This window comes from Anolis carolinensis, unplaced genomic scaffold (genome assembly GCF_035594765.1).
Source record: "Anolis carolinensis isolate JA03-04 unplaced genomic scaffold, rAnoCar3.1.pri scaffold_9, whole genome shotgun sequence".
NCBI classification, from domain to species: Eukaryota; Metazoa; Chordata; class Lepidosauria; order Squamata; family Dactyloidae; genus Anolis; species Anolis carolinensis.
The window spans coordinates 26,100,500-26,113,841 of NW_026943820.1; the positions used below are offsets into that span (position 1 = coordinate 26,100,500).

General features: G+C 40.0%; 1 protein-coding gene across 4 annotated transcripts in view; it reads right to left on the reverse strand.

Annotated features, from left to right (window-relative positions):
- The window catches only part of slc38a8 (solute carrier family 38 member 8), a 39,823-nt gene that overhangs the window by 9,672 nt on the left and 16,809 nt on the right, over positions 1-13,342 (reverse strand). For 3 of the 4 annotated variants that reach the window (XM_062961511.1, XM_062961510.1, XM_062961513.1), the window contains exons 2-6: positions 7,873-8,063; positions 5,592-5,790; positions 5,238-5,391; positions 2,569-2,673; positions 1,353-1,410 (exon numbers count right to left, since the gene is read on the reverse strand). In XM_062961511.1, coding sequence (XP_062817581.1) covers positions 1,353-1,410; positions 2,569-2,673; positions 5,238-5,391; positions 5,592-5,790; positions 7,873-8,061 — 705 coding nt within the window. In that variant the 5' untranslated portion in view covers positions 8,062-8,063. Of the gene's footprint in view, positions 1-1,352; positions 1,411-2,568; positions 2,674-5,237; positions 5,392-5,591; positions 5,791-7,872; positions 8,064-11,452; positions 12,294-13,342 lie in introns of those variants that run through there. The other variant, XM_062961512.1, reaches the window with a different exon arrangement.

The window sequence follows — 13,342 nt, forward strand, 5'->3', positions numbered from 1 at the left end:
ATGCCAATAGCTACAGATGTAGATGAAACATTAGGAGATAATGTTGCTGGTACATGGTCATACAACCTGAAAAACTCACAGCAACCCAAACTTTGGAACTGTTTTGTTCCAAGAATGACATAACCAAAGATTTACAGGGATAACTGTGCCAAATCAGCAAAGAGAAGCCATCAGACACCTCTACCCATTGATACATCATTGTCTTCTTTGCTAAACTATTGTGATGTCTCAGGCACCTTTGGCCCCTGACCCCGCGGCCATTGCTGACCAAACTGAAGAGGACTTGGGTTTTTTCCCAAATCAGCAAGATTCAATTCCTTTCCAGATGCTTCCTGTTGACATTTTCGTGCCAGAGCCAATTAAGGATGCCCTTGAGACAGTGCCGGCTCTCCCGGGTTCTCCGGATGGTTTACTGTTTGATCGAAGGGCTTTTCTAAAAACATACCGTTCTCAGAAGCAAAGTTTGCGAAGAAGCGCCAGATTATCGGAGCGAGGCGATTATGGCTAAGCCCAGTTCTCTTGGGAAGAATTAGGGAGGGAGGCACCTGGCGCGATGTCTTTGGCGGACCAGTTCTCTTGGGAAGAATTGGGGAGTCGAGCACCTGCTCTGGGGGAGCTTATTTACTTCAATAAAAGTTTTGCGCTGAAAACCTTCTGCACGGTGTCAACTTAACTTCTGACTGGGAAGCATCATCGTCTCTTGTTCCTGAGTTCCAAGCGGCCTGACGGTGCGCTTACCCTCGAGTAGACCAGGCGTTGCACCTCTTTCTTGCCAAGTTTGGATTGCGTTTCTTTCCATTACAACCAGTCGTAGCCTTGCCCTGAATGCTTGTGTTGGACTTTACTTCGGAGAGCTTTTCAGTGGAACCTTGCTCCTTTTCCCCACTCTATACTCCGGCGGAGTTTGAGTGTGTTTCGGTTATTGGATTTTGGACTCTAATACTGGACATAAGACTTTTAATTATTGGACTAAATTTGATCTTTACTGAAAGGTCAATAGCTTGCCTAACTCTTCTACTTATTTTTGCTTGGTACTTTATTTACTTTAATAAAGATATTATATTGTTATTGGCTTCTGTGTTGGTTCCCAGTGTTTGCGCTGCCCAGGAGTGTTACAACTATGGGGTTTAGGGAATGAATGTGCTTTACTATGTGGAGCAGAAGGTACACTTTGTTTCAAAAGACCATGCTGGAGAGAGACACAGAGGCTCTCCATATTCCAAGTATGAACTGTTACTGGTTTCCCTTTGGCCTGTGACTTGAAATATCATGGCGAGAAGAAAAAATTAAACCAAGTCTTGGGTCAAACCTACATATAAACACAAAAGGAGGAAGAAATTACTATCCATTACCTGAAATCCAAAGCAGATGGTTGGGATAACGCTGAACATGGAGGTCCAAGAATAGACCCTGGAATGGAAATATGGTACGTGAGAAAGAAACACTTGTCCAACTCATCATAAATATGTTGTCGAAGGCTTTCATGGCCGGGATCAGAGGGTTGTTGCATGTCTTTCGGGCTGTATGGCCATGTTCCCGAAGCATTCTCTCCTGACGTTTCGCCCACATCTATGGCAGGCATCCTCAGAGGTTGCGAGGTGTGGAAAAACTAAGCAAGGAATGTTTATATCTATCTGTGGGAAGTCCAGGGTGAGGAAAGAACTCTTGTCAGTTGGAGGCCAGCGTAAATGTTCCAGTAAATCACCCTAATTTGCTTAGTTTTCCCATACTTCACAACCTCTGAGGATGCCTGCCATAGATGTGGCCGAAACGTCAGGAGAGAATGCTTCTGGAACATGGCCACACAGCCCAAAAGACATACAACAACCCTGTCATCATAAATAGAAAAACAAACAGATGATGTGTTTGTTGACTATATAAGGCAAACAGCACCGTATGAGATGAAACCTATAGGTAAGGATTTGCTTCAGCAAAGAAAATGGCTCAAATAAGAAAGCCAAATCGCATACGCTGAGCTACAATTTTATATCGTGCTTCCGTGAATGAGCTCACAAAAGGGTTTTTAAAATGTGTTTTAATTGGCAGCTACAAAAGCAATCATGGGATACATCTACAGAGTAGAATTAATGCAGTTTCTCATCACTTGGATAGGAATTGAAACAGTGTCAAACTGCATTAATTCCACAGTGTAGATGCACCCCGCGGGGGATGCCAGCTCCAATACAAATATTTTCCATTTTAACAGAATGCAGAGAAATAAATGCGTTGTGAAGTCATCCGGGAGGAACTGAACTAAACAACTGCACTTGGTGGACAGGTAAAAACAATGGCACTGCAATAGATGTTACATGAGAGCCTTTCCAAGGGATTTCAGCAAACCACTGCTTAATAGTAATAAATAATAACAAATAAACTTTATTTTTATATCCCACCCCATCTCCCCGAAGGGACTCGGGGCGGCTCACAACAGGGACAAGCCCGAAACAACAACACAACATATTTGACAAAACTTAAAACATTTCAACGATTCACAAAATAAAATAATATAATGGACAATACATTAAAATCCATTAAAATAAATTCTCATCTGCTCCAGACAACACTGACCCAGGAGAAAGGTGGTGTTCATACAGGACAACGTGATCCGTTCGGAGGTAGTATTTGACGACAATGACAAGCATCAGGTAACACGCTGCCAAGGTGCCCAGAATACTGAAAAATATGTGAGGAAGACAGATTATGCAACAAATACAGTCAAACCCAATGACCAGCATTTTTTACCACAAAAAAACTGGGAAAACATTGACTCCAGTATAAGCTGAGGGTGGTAAATTTCAGAAATAAAAATAGATACCTATAAAATTACATTAATTGAGGCATCAGTAGGTTAAATGTTTCTGAATATTTACATAACACTCAAATTTAGGATAAGACTGTCCAACTCTGATCAAATCATTATTCTCATCTTCTTCAATGTAAATGTGCTTATGTATCTTTTAATAATAATAGAGTAAAATAATACATGTAATAATAATAATAATAATAATAATAATGTGTATTCTTTGCTGACCACAGTTTTCACATGTTCATGCTTGATGTTGTCCAGCTGTAATATGCCCAGATATTTATAGGCCTCTGGCTGGTGACACTTTATTGTTTGGCCATTGGGCATATTTATGCCCTCACTTTCAATGATTTTTCCCTTCTTCAATGCCACTGTCGAACATTTGTCCAAACCAAACTCCATGTTGATATCAGTGCTAAAAATTCGGACAGTGTTGGTCAGAGACTGGATTTCAGTTTCCGTTTTCCCATATAGCTTCAGGTCATCCATGTACCTCAAATGTGAAATTTTGTGAGAATTCTTAGATATTTGATAGCCGAGATTTGTTTTTTGTAAGATTGTTGACAGAGGGATCATGGCAATAATGAAAAGCAGAAGGAAAAATGAATCTCCCTGGAAAATTCCTCTCCTGATGTTGACAAGTCCATAGCTTTCATTTCCAACAAACAGTTCAGTTTTCCAGTGCTCCATCATGTTTTCAATGAAGGTGCCAACTGTTTTACAAATCCCGATGGCGTCCAGGCACTTGATGATCCAGCTGTGTGGGAGTGAGTCAAAGGCCTTTTTGTAGTCAATCCACGTCATGTGAAGATTAGCTTTTCGGCTCTTACAGTTCTCCAGAATCATTTTGTCAATCAATAACTGGTCTTTTGTGCCCCTGCTTTTCCGTTTGTTGCCTTTCTGTTCATCTGGCCTCAAAACACAGCAGACAAAAAACCAGTACAAGAAAACCGCACTACAAACTAGAGCTGACAGCTGGCACAACAAAACACTGCATGGAAAGTTCCTTGACAAAACTGAAGGAAAAGCTGATAAGGAGAAGACCTGGCTCTGGCTCACAAATGGGACCCTGAAGAAGGAGACAGAAGGCCTGATCCTTGCAGCCCAGGAGCAAGCCATCAGAACAAATGCAATTAAGGCCAAGATTGAAAAATCAGCTGATGACCCAAAATGCAGACTGTGCAAGGAAACCGACGAAACCATTGATCATATCCTCAGCTGCTGTAAGAAAATCGTACAGACAGACTACAAACAGAGGCACAACTATGTGGCCCAAATGATTCATTGGAACTTATGCCTCAAATCCCACCTCCCAGCAGCAAAGAACTGGTGGGATCACAAACCTGCAAAAGTATTGGAAAATGAACATGCAAAGATACTGTGGGACTTCTGAATCCAGACTGACAAAGTTCTGGAACACAACACACCAGACATCACAGTTGTGGAAAAGAACAAGGTTTGGATCATTGATGTTGCCATCCCAGGTGACAGTCGCATAGATGAAAAACAACAGGAAAAACTCAGCCGCTATCAGGACCTCAAGATTGAACTTCAAAGACTCTGGCAGAAACCAGTGCAGGTGGTCCCGGTGGTGATGGGCACACTGGGTGCTGTGCCAAAAGATCTCAGCCAGCATTTGGAAACAATAGACATTGACAAAATCACCATCTGCCAACTGCAAAAGGCCACCCTACTGGGATCTGCACACATCATCAGAAAATACATCACACAGTCCTAGACACTTGGGAAGTGTTCGACTTTTGGTTTTGCGAAACGAAATCCAGCATATCTATCTTGTTTGCTGTGCCATACAACGTCGTTGTGTTGATAATAATAATAATAATAATAATAATAATAATAATAATAATAATAAATACAGGAGAATAATACAAGTAGTAATAAATAGAGTAAAATAATAAATGCAATAATAATAAGATCAGAGTGAAATAATAAATGTATTAATATTAATAATAAAAATAGAGTAAAATAAATGTAATAGTAGCAACAATAATAGAGAAAAATAATAAATGCAATAATACCAATAATAATAGAGAAAAATAATAAATGTACCATATATTCTCGAGTATAAGCTGACCCAAATATAAGCTAACCTCACCCGAGTATAAACTCAACTGAACTGACACAATCGTTATGGACAAACACTTGTGTCTGGATACTCCCTAGTTCCAGCCACACATCAAGGTCATCATAGCTTCTTGGCATTTAATTCTTTCCACACTATGGTACATTCTGGATGATGCAATCAGTTGCAATACAAGCATGGCACAAGTTGTATTTAAACACTATCAATACACAAATTCCACATTAACATACTCGAGTATATACAGTACATTTTCAGATAACAACGCTTGAAGATCCTGCACCAAAAAGCCTTGAACCAACGCTGAACAGGACAATATTAAGCTCTTACCTTGTGTACTTCTGGAACCCAATTTCTTTGGGGATGGAAAGAGGGAAGATCACCAGGACGCAAAGGGCGGACAAGGTGAAGCGATGGTCGATGAACCAATGTTGGTGGGAAAAACCTCCACTCACCGTTTCATTTGGGTAAAAAGTATCGCATACTGGAAAGGCAAGGTGCGGAAAGAGAATATCAATTTGTGCAACCAGCCTCCAATGGCTCTGAGACTATTATGCGAGGAACACAAAAATACCAATTTTGCCACCTCAAAAATTGGGGGAGCAACAAAATATGTTAGAATAGCATGAAAGTATGAGTAGCACTTCGTAGGCCATCAAATGCTAAGGCTTTCAGTGGGCTCACATTTTTCCAGCTGGTCTCCCACGACACGGAGGAAGGCCACCGAGATCATGAAGAGGTTCAGGATGAAGCAGACTTCGCAGAGCTTCCCCACGGCTGCCCCACAGATCTCTCGCACGACCCCTTGGTACGTGGTTTGGGTGCTGATGGAAGCTGCGTAACCCAGGATGACCAAGCCGCTGATGAGGAAGACTAAGGAACCCTGGAAAGAGAGAAAGAAAGAAAGAAAGAAAGAAAGAAAGGAAAGGAAAGGAAAGGAGAAGGGAAAGAGGAGGAAGGAAAAAGTGAGGGAAGGAGAGCAGGAGAGGAAAGAGGGAGGAAGGGAAAGTAGGAAGGAAGGGGCAAGAAAGGAAGGAAAGGAGAATGGAGAGGGGGAAAGAAGGGGAGGGAGGGAAGAGAGAGAAAGAAAAAGGAAGGAAGGAAGGAAGGAAGGAAGGAAGGAAGGAGAAAGTGGAAAGAAAGGAAGACAGGGAGAGTGAAAGAAAGAAAAGGAAAAAAAGGAGGAAGGAAGAAAGGAAGGGAAGAAATGGAAGAGAGAAGGGAGGGGAAGGAGCGATAAGAAAGAAAGAAAAGAAGGAAGGAAGGAAGGAAGGAAGGAAGGAAGGAAGGAAGGAAGGAAGGAAGGAAGGAAGGAAGGAAGGGAAAAGTGAACAGGAGAAAGGGGGGAGAAAGGGAGGAAAAAGAAAGAAAAGAAAGAAAAGAAAGGAAGGAAGGAAGGAAGGAAGGAAGGAAGGAAGGAAGGAAGGAAGGAAGGAAGGAAGGGAAAAGTGAACAGGAGAAAGGGGGGAGAAAGGGAGGAAAAAGAAAGAAAAGAAAGAAAAGAAAGGAAGGAAGGAAGGAAGGAAGGAAGGAGAGAGGGAGGGAGGGAGGGAGGGAAGAAAGGAAGTAAGGGGTAAGAAAGAAAGGAAAGGAGAATGGAGAGAGGGAGAGAAGAGGAGGGAAGGAAGAGAGAGAAATAAAGATGGAAAGAAATGGAAACAAAAGGAAGAGAAAGAGGAGGAAGGAAGGAAGAGAGCGGAAAGAAAGAATTGGCGGAGAGAGGGGAGGGAGAAGGAAGGAAGGAAGGAAGGAAGGAAGGAAGGAAGGAAGGAAGGAAGGAAGGAAGGAAGGAAGGAAGGAAGGAAGGGAGAATGGAGAGGAGGAGAGAAGGGGAGGGAAGGAAGAGAGAGAAAGATAAAAAGAAAGATGGAAAGAAAGGGAAAGAAAGGGAAGAGAAAGAGGAGGAAGAAAGAAATTGAGGGAAGGAGAGAAGGGAGGGAAGGAAGAGAAAGAAAAAGGAAGGAAGGAAGGAAGGAAGGAAGGAAGGAAGGAAGGAGAGAGAGAGAGAGAGAGAGTGAGTGAGTGAGTGTGGGAAGAAAGGAAGGGAAGAGAGAGTGAAAGAAAGGGAAAGAAAAGAAAGAAGAGGAAGAAAGAAAGCAAGGGAAGGATTGGAGGAGAGAAGGGAGGGGAAAGGAAGGAAGGAAGGAAGGAAGGGAGGGAGGGAGGGAGGGAGGGAGGGAAAGGAAAGGAAAGGAAAGGGGAAGGGGATGTCTTCAAGTTTTTTTCCACAGTCCAAAAGTGTTCAGTATACAGTAGTTTTTTCAATATGTTTTCAATATATCGTGTTATTTTGGTGATAAATTCATAAATACAGTAATTACTACCTAGCATTACTGCATATTGAACTACTTTTTCTGCCAAATTTGTTGTCTAACATGATGTTTTGGTGCTTAATTTGTAAAATCATAACCTAATTTGATGTTTAATAGGCTTCTCCTTAATCCCTTCTTATGGGCTCAGGCTGTGGCGCAGGCTGGAGAGCAGCTGCAATCAATCACTGCAATGAATCACTCTGACCAGGAGGTCATGAGTTCGAGGCCCGCTTGAAACCTATGTTTGTCTTGTCTTTGTTCTATGTTGAAAGGCATTGAATGTTTGCCTTATATGTGTAATGTGATCCGCCCTGAGAAAGAAGGGCGGAATATAAATGCTGTAAATAAATAAATAAATAAATAAATAATCCAACATATTCGCTTATCCAACGTTCTGCCGCCCTGTTTATGTTGGATAAGTGAGACTACTGTATTTAATAAAATATCATGGAAATTATTTCAAAAAGAAAACTTGTTGTCCTACGTAATGGCAAGCACAGCTTGTGTCCTTTTAATCGTGGGTGCAGCCCATTGGTTTTCTCATAGCCATGGTGTGTTTTTGCTTCACGTCTACGGTTCTGTCTCATCATTACAAGAAAGGTGGAGATGAAATGCAATAGGTATGAAAAGAGAGGATCTCTTGCAGCACTTACCAACTCCACGAGAATGGCCGGCGTGACCCCTCCGGCCTTATTGAAAGCCCAGGGGAAATTGAGGAGCCCGGCTCCGAGGGCGGATTTGAGCATGATGAAGACGGCCGCAGCCGACGAGAGATGGGGGCTTCCCAGCTCCAAGGCCGGTTTGGCTAGCAAGCTGATGCTCTCCCTAGCCAACTCCTCCATATCTGGAAAGAAATAGAAATAGGGATTATTTTTAAAGAACAGCAGATCTAAGCAGATCAAATATCCAATTCACTATGAAAAAGAAAACAAAGGAAAACTGTCCTTTCTAGATGTCCCAGTCATCCGCAATCCCAACAAAGGATCCCCCCAGGCAGGAAGCAGCCAGGTTTCGAAGCTGCAAGGCTGTTCAATGCTAATCAAGCTGACCAATTGCAACATTCACACTGGCCTGCCTCCAACAGACAATTCTTTCTTTCTTCATCCCACCCTGGACAGTCCACAAATATATACCGTATATACTCGAGTATAAGCCGACCCGAATATAAGCCGAGGCACCTAATTTTACCACAAAAAAAAAAAAAACTGGGAAAACATTGACTCCAGTATAAGCCAAGAGTGGTAGATTTCAGAAATAAAAATAGATACAGTAGAGTCTCACTTATCCAAGCCTCGCTTATCCAAGCCTCTGGATTATCCAAGCCATTTTTGTAGTCAATGTTTTCAATATATCATGATATTTTGGTGCTGAATTCGTAAATACAGTAATGACAATATAACATTACTGCGTATTGAACTACTTTTTCTGTCAAATTTGTTGTATAACATGATGCTTTGGTGCTTCATTTGTAAAATCATTACCTAATTTGATATTTAATAGGCTTTTCCTTAATTCCTCCTTATTATCCAAGATATTTGCTTATCCAAGCTTCTGCCAGCCCATTTAGCTTGGATAAGTGAGAATCTACTGTACCAATAAAATTACATTAATTGAGGCATCAGTAGGTTAAATGTTTTGGAATGTTTACATAAAGCTCAAATTTAAGATGAGACTGTCCAACTCTGATCAAATCGTTATTCTCATCTTCTTCAGTGTAAATGTGCTTATGTATCCTTTTAATAATAATAGAGTCAAATAAGACATGTAATAATAATAATAATAAATACAGGAAAAATACATGTAATAATAAATAGAGTAAAATAATAACGTAATAATAATAAGATCAGAGTGAAATAATAAATGTATTAATTAATTATTAAATGTAATTATAATAATAATAATATAGGAAAATAATACATGTAATAATAAATAGAGTGAAATAATAAATTCAGAGTGAAATAATAAATGTATTATTAATAATAATAAAAATAGAGTAAAATAAATGTAACAGTAGCAACAATAATAGAGAAAAATAATAAATGTAATAATACCAATAATAATAGAGAAAAATAATAAATGTACCATATATTATCAAGTATAAGCTGACCCAAATATAAGCCAACCAGGACTCTCACCCGAGTATAAGCCGAGCGGGGCTTTTTCAGTCTTAAAAAAGGGCGGAAAAACTAGGCTTATACTCGAGTATATACAGTAATAATAATAATAATAATAATAATAATAATAATAATAATAATAATAGCAGCAGCAGCATATATCTCATTTGCAGTGTCATACTCTGTCTTTGTGTCAATAATAACTTTAATTATATTCCGCCCTATTTCCCCAAGGGCGGATTGAGCCATGGCAACGAAAGTGCCGTCAAACTGCATTAATTCTACAGTGCAGATACACTTCTTGGGACTACTTCACATATTAAGCCTGCAGATATTTTTAAACCAAGGGATCGTGTCCGCTGCCAGTCATTTCCCATTGAAGCTGCGACCTTCACACCTCTTCTTGGTTACGATCACGCCTTGGAAAAGGGAAGCTTTAGATTTAGATGAGATCTTACATTTTTTAACACTCTTCATTTCTGGTTAGGGAATGGATATAGACAGTGAAAGGGAACCTTCTTGCAGAAAATGGCAAATCATTTAAAAGCTTTTGGGTGTGAAGGACAGTGCTATGTTTAAAGAATCATGGCAACCAGAACATTGCATCAGACTTGTCAGATTTCCGCCTGTGCAGGCATCCCCAAGGCATTAAATGCTGAAGGAACCCTGAAATCTTTTTCTGCTCCTTGTCTTTCAGGCGGATGACACACTTTTGAGTCCTTTTTCCTGAAAACCCCATGCCCCATTACATTATTATTATTATTATTATTATTATTATTACACAACAAACTAGATATGCTGGATTTCGTATCGTAAAATCACAAGTCGAACACTTCCCAAGTGTCTAGGACTGTGTGACGTATTTTCAGATGATGCGTGCAGATCCCAGTCGGGTGGCCTTTTGCAGTTGGCAGATCGTAATTTTGTCAATGTCTATTGTTTCCAAATGCCGGCACCCAATGTGCCCATCACCACCGGGACCACCTGCACTGGTTTCTGCCAGAGTCTTTGGAGTTCAGTCTTCAGGTCCCGATAGCGGCTGAGTTTTTCCTGTTGTTTTTCGTCAATGCGACTGTCACCTGGGATGGCGACATCAATGATCCAAACCTTTTTCTTTTCCACAACTGTGATGTCTGGTGTGTTGTGTTCCAGAACTTTGTCAGTCTGGATTCGGAAGTCCCACAGTATCTTTGCGTGCTCATTTTCCAATACTTTTGCAGGTTTGTGATCCCACCAGTTCTTTGCTGCTGGGAGGTGGTACTTGAGGCATATGTTCCAATGAATCATTTGGGCCACATGGTTGTGCCTCTGTTTGTAGTCTGTCTGTGTGATTTTCTTACAGCAGCTGAGGATATGATCAATGGTTTCGTCGGTTTCCTTGCACAGTCTGCATTTTGGGTCATCAGCTGATTTTTCGATCTTGGCCTGAATTGCCTTTGTCCTGATGTCTTGCTCCTGGGCTGCAAGGATCAGGCCTTCTGTCTCCTTCTTCAGGGTCCCATTCGTGAGCCAGAGCCAGGTCTTCTCCTTATCAGCTTTTCCTTCAATTTTGTCAAGGAACTTTCCATGCAGTGTTTTGTTGTGCCAGCTGTCAGCTCTAGTTGTAGTGCAGTTTTCTTGTACTGATTCTTTGTCTGCTGTGCTTTGATTATTATTATTATTATTTGAAACACAACAAGATGAGTCCATGGCAGACACTCTGCTGGCTGTTGTATTGGATTATTATTATTATTATTATTATTATTATTATTATTATTATTATTATTATTATTATTCCATGTTGTTATCATTTAATTATAGACTGAGATCCCTTTTCTTAACTTTGAGTCATTTGTGGCGCAGCTGGTTAGTTGCCAGCTGCAATAAATCACTAAGAGGTTATGAGTTCTAAACCAGCCCAGGTCGGATTGAGCGCCCAACCATTAAATATCCTAGCTCGTTGTTTACCTAAGCAACCCGAAAGACAGTTGCATCTGTCTAGTAGGAAAATTTAGGGACCAACCATTAAATAGCCTTGCTCATTGTTTACCTAAGCAATCTGAAAAACTGTTGCATCTGTCTAGTAGGAAAATTTAGAGACTGCTTATGCGAGGAGGCTAATTTAACAAATTTACATCACCATAAAACCATCCAGCAGCAGTGGATGCGGAAGAATGAGGAAGTACTCCATTAAGGACTGGGTGTCACAGTGGATGATAAAGCAGCAGCTCCACCTGTGGCCGGAATCGAGCATACCCTCATGAAGCCGGAAGCTGGAAAAATGTTAAATAGCCTCTGTGTGTCTGTCCATATGTCGTATGTCTAATAGCATTGAATGTTTGCCATGTATAATGTACATTGTGATCTGTCCTGAGTCCCCTTCGGGGTGAGAAGGGTGGAATATAAATACAGTAGAGTCTCACTTATCCAACACTCGCTTATCCAACATTCTGGATTATCCAACGCATTTTTGTAGTCAATGTTTTCATTACATCGTGATATTTTGGTGCTAAATTTGTAAATACAGTAATTACTATATAGCATTACTGTGTATTGACCTACTTTTTCTGTCAAATTCATTGTATAACATGATGTTTTGGTGCTTAATTTGTAAAGTCATAACCTAATTTGATGTTTAATAGGCTTTTCCTTAATCCCTCCTTATTATCCATCATATTCGCTTATCCAACATTCTGCCGGCCTGTTTATGTTGGATAAGTGAGACTCTACAGTACTCAAGTATAAGCCGACCCGAATATAAGCCGAGGCACCTAATTTTACCACAAAAAAACCTGGGAAAAATTGACTCCAGTATAAGCTGAGGGTGGTAAATTTCAGAAATAAAAATAGACACCAATAAAATGACATTAATTGAGGCATCAGCAGGTGAAATGTTTTGGAATATTTACATAAAGCTCCAATTTAAGATGAGACTGTCCTACTCTGATCAAATCATTATTCTCATCTTCTTCAATGGAAATGTGCTTATGTATCCTTTTAATAATAATAGAGTAAAATAAGACATGTAATAATAATAATAATAATAATAATAATAATAATAATAATGGAAAATAATACATGTAATAATAAATAGAGTAAAATAATAAATTCAGAGTGAAATAATAAATGAGTTCTAAACCAGCCCAGGTCGGATTGAGTGCCCAACTATTAAATAGCCTAGCTCGTTTGGTTACCTAAGCAACCCGAAAGACAGTTGCTATCTGTCAAGTAGGAAAATTTAGAGACTGCTTATGCAAGGAGGCTAACTTAACTAAATTACGTCACCATAAAACCGTCCAGCAGCAGTGCATGCGGAAGAATGAGGAAGTACTCCATTAAGGACTGGGTGTCACAGTGGATGATAAAGCAGCAGCTCCCCCTGTGGCCGGAATCGAGCATACCCTCATGAAGCCGGAAGCTGGAAAAATGTTAAATAGCCTCTGTGTCTCTGTCTATATATCGTATATCTAATAGCATTGAATGTTTGCCATGTATATATGTACATTATGATCCGCCATGAGTCCCCTTCGGGGTGAGAAGGGTGGAATATAAATACAGTAGAGTCTCACTTATCCAACACTCGCTTATCCAACATTCTGGATTATCCAACACATTTTTGTAGTCAATGTTTTCAATACATCGTGATATTTTGGTGCTAAATTTGTAAATACAGTAATTACTATATAGCATTACTGTGTATTGAACTACTTTTTCTGTCAAATTTGTTGTATAACATGATGTTTGGGTGCTTAATTTGTAAAATCATAACCTAATTTGATGTTTAATAGGCTTTTCCTTAATCCCTCCTTATTATCCAACATATTTGCTTATCCAACATTGCGCCGGCCCGTTTATGTTGGATAAGTGAGACTCTACTGTACTGTAAATAAGTAAAATAAATAAATTTGTAAGTCGGATGTCTGTAACTCAGGGACTGCCCATACTTCAATGTTATTATTATGTACGCCAGAACTCAATTGACAGACCCAGTCTTTTGAACTTGGACACGTCCATTTGTATTTTAGAATGT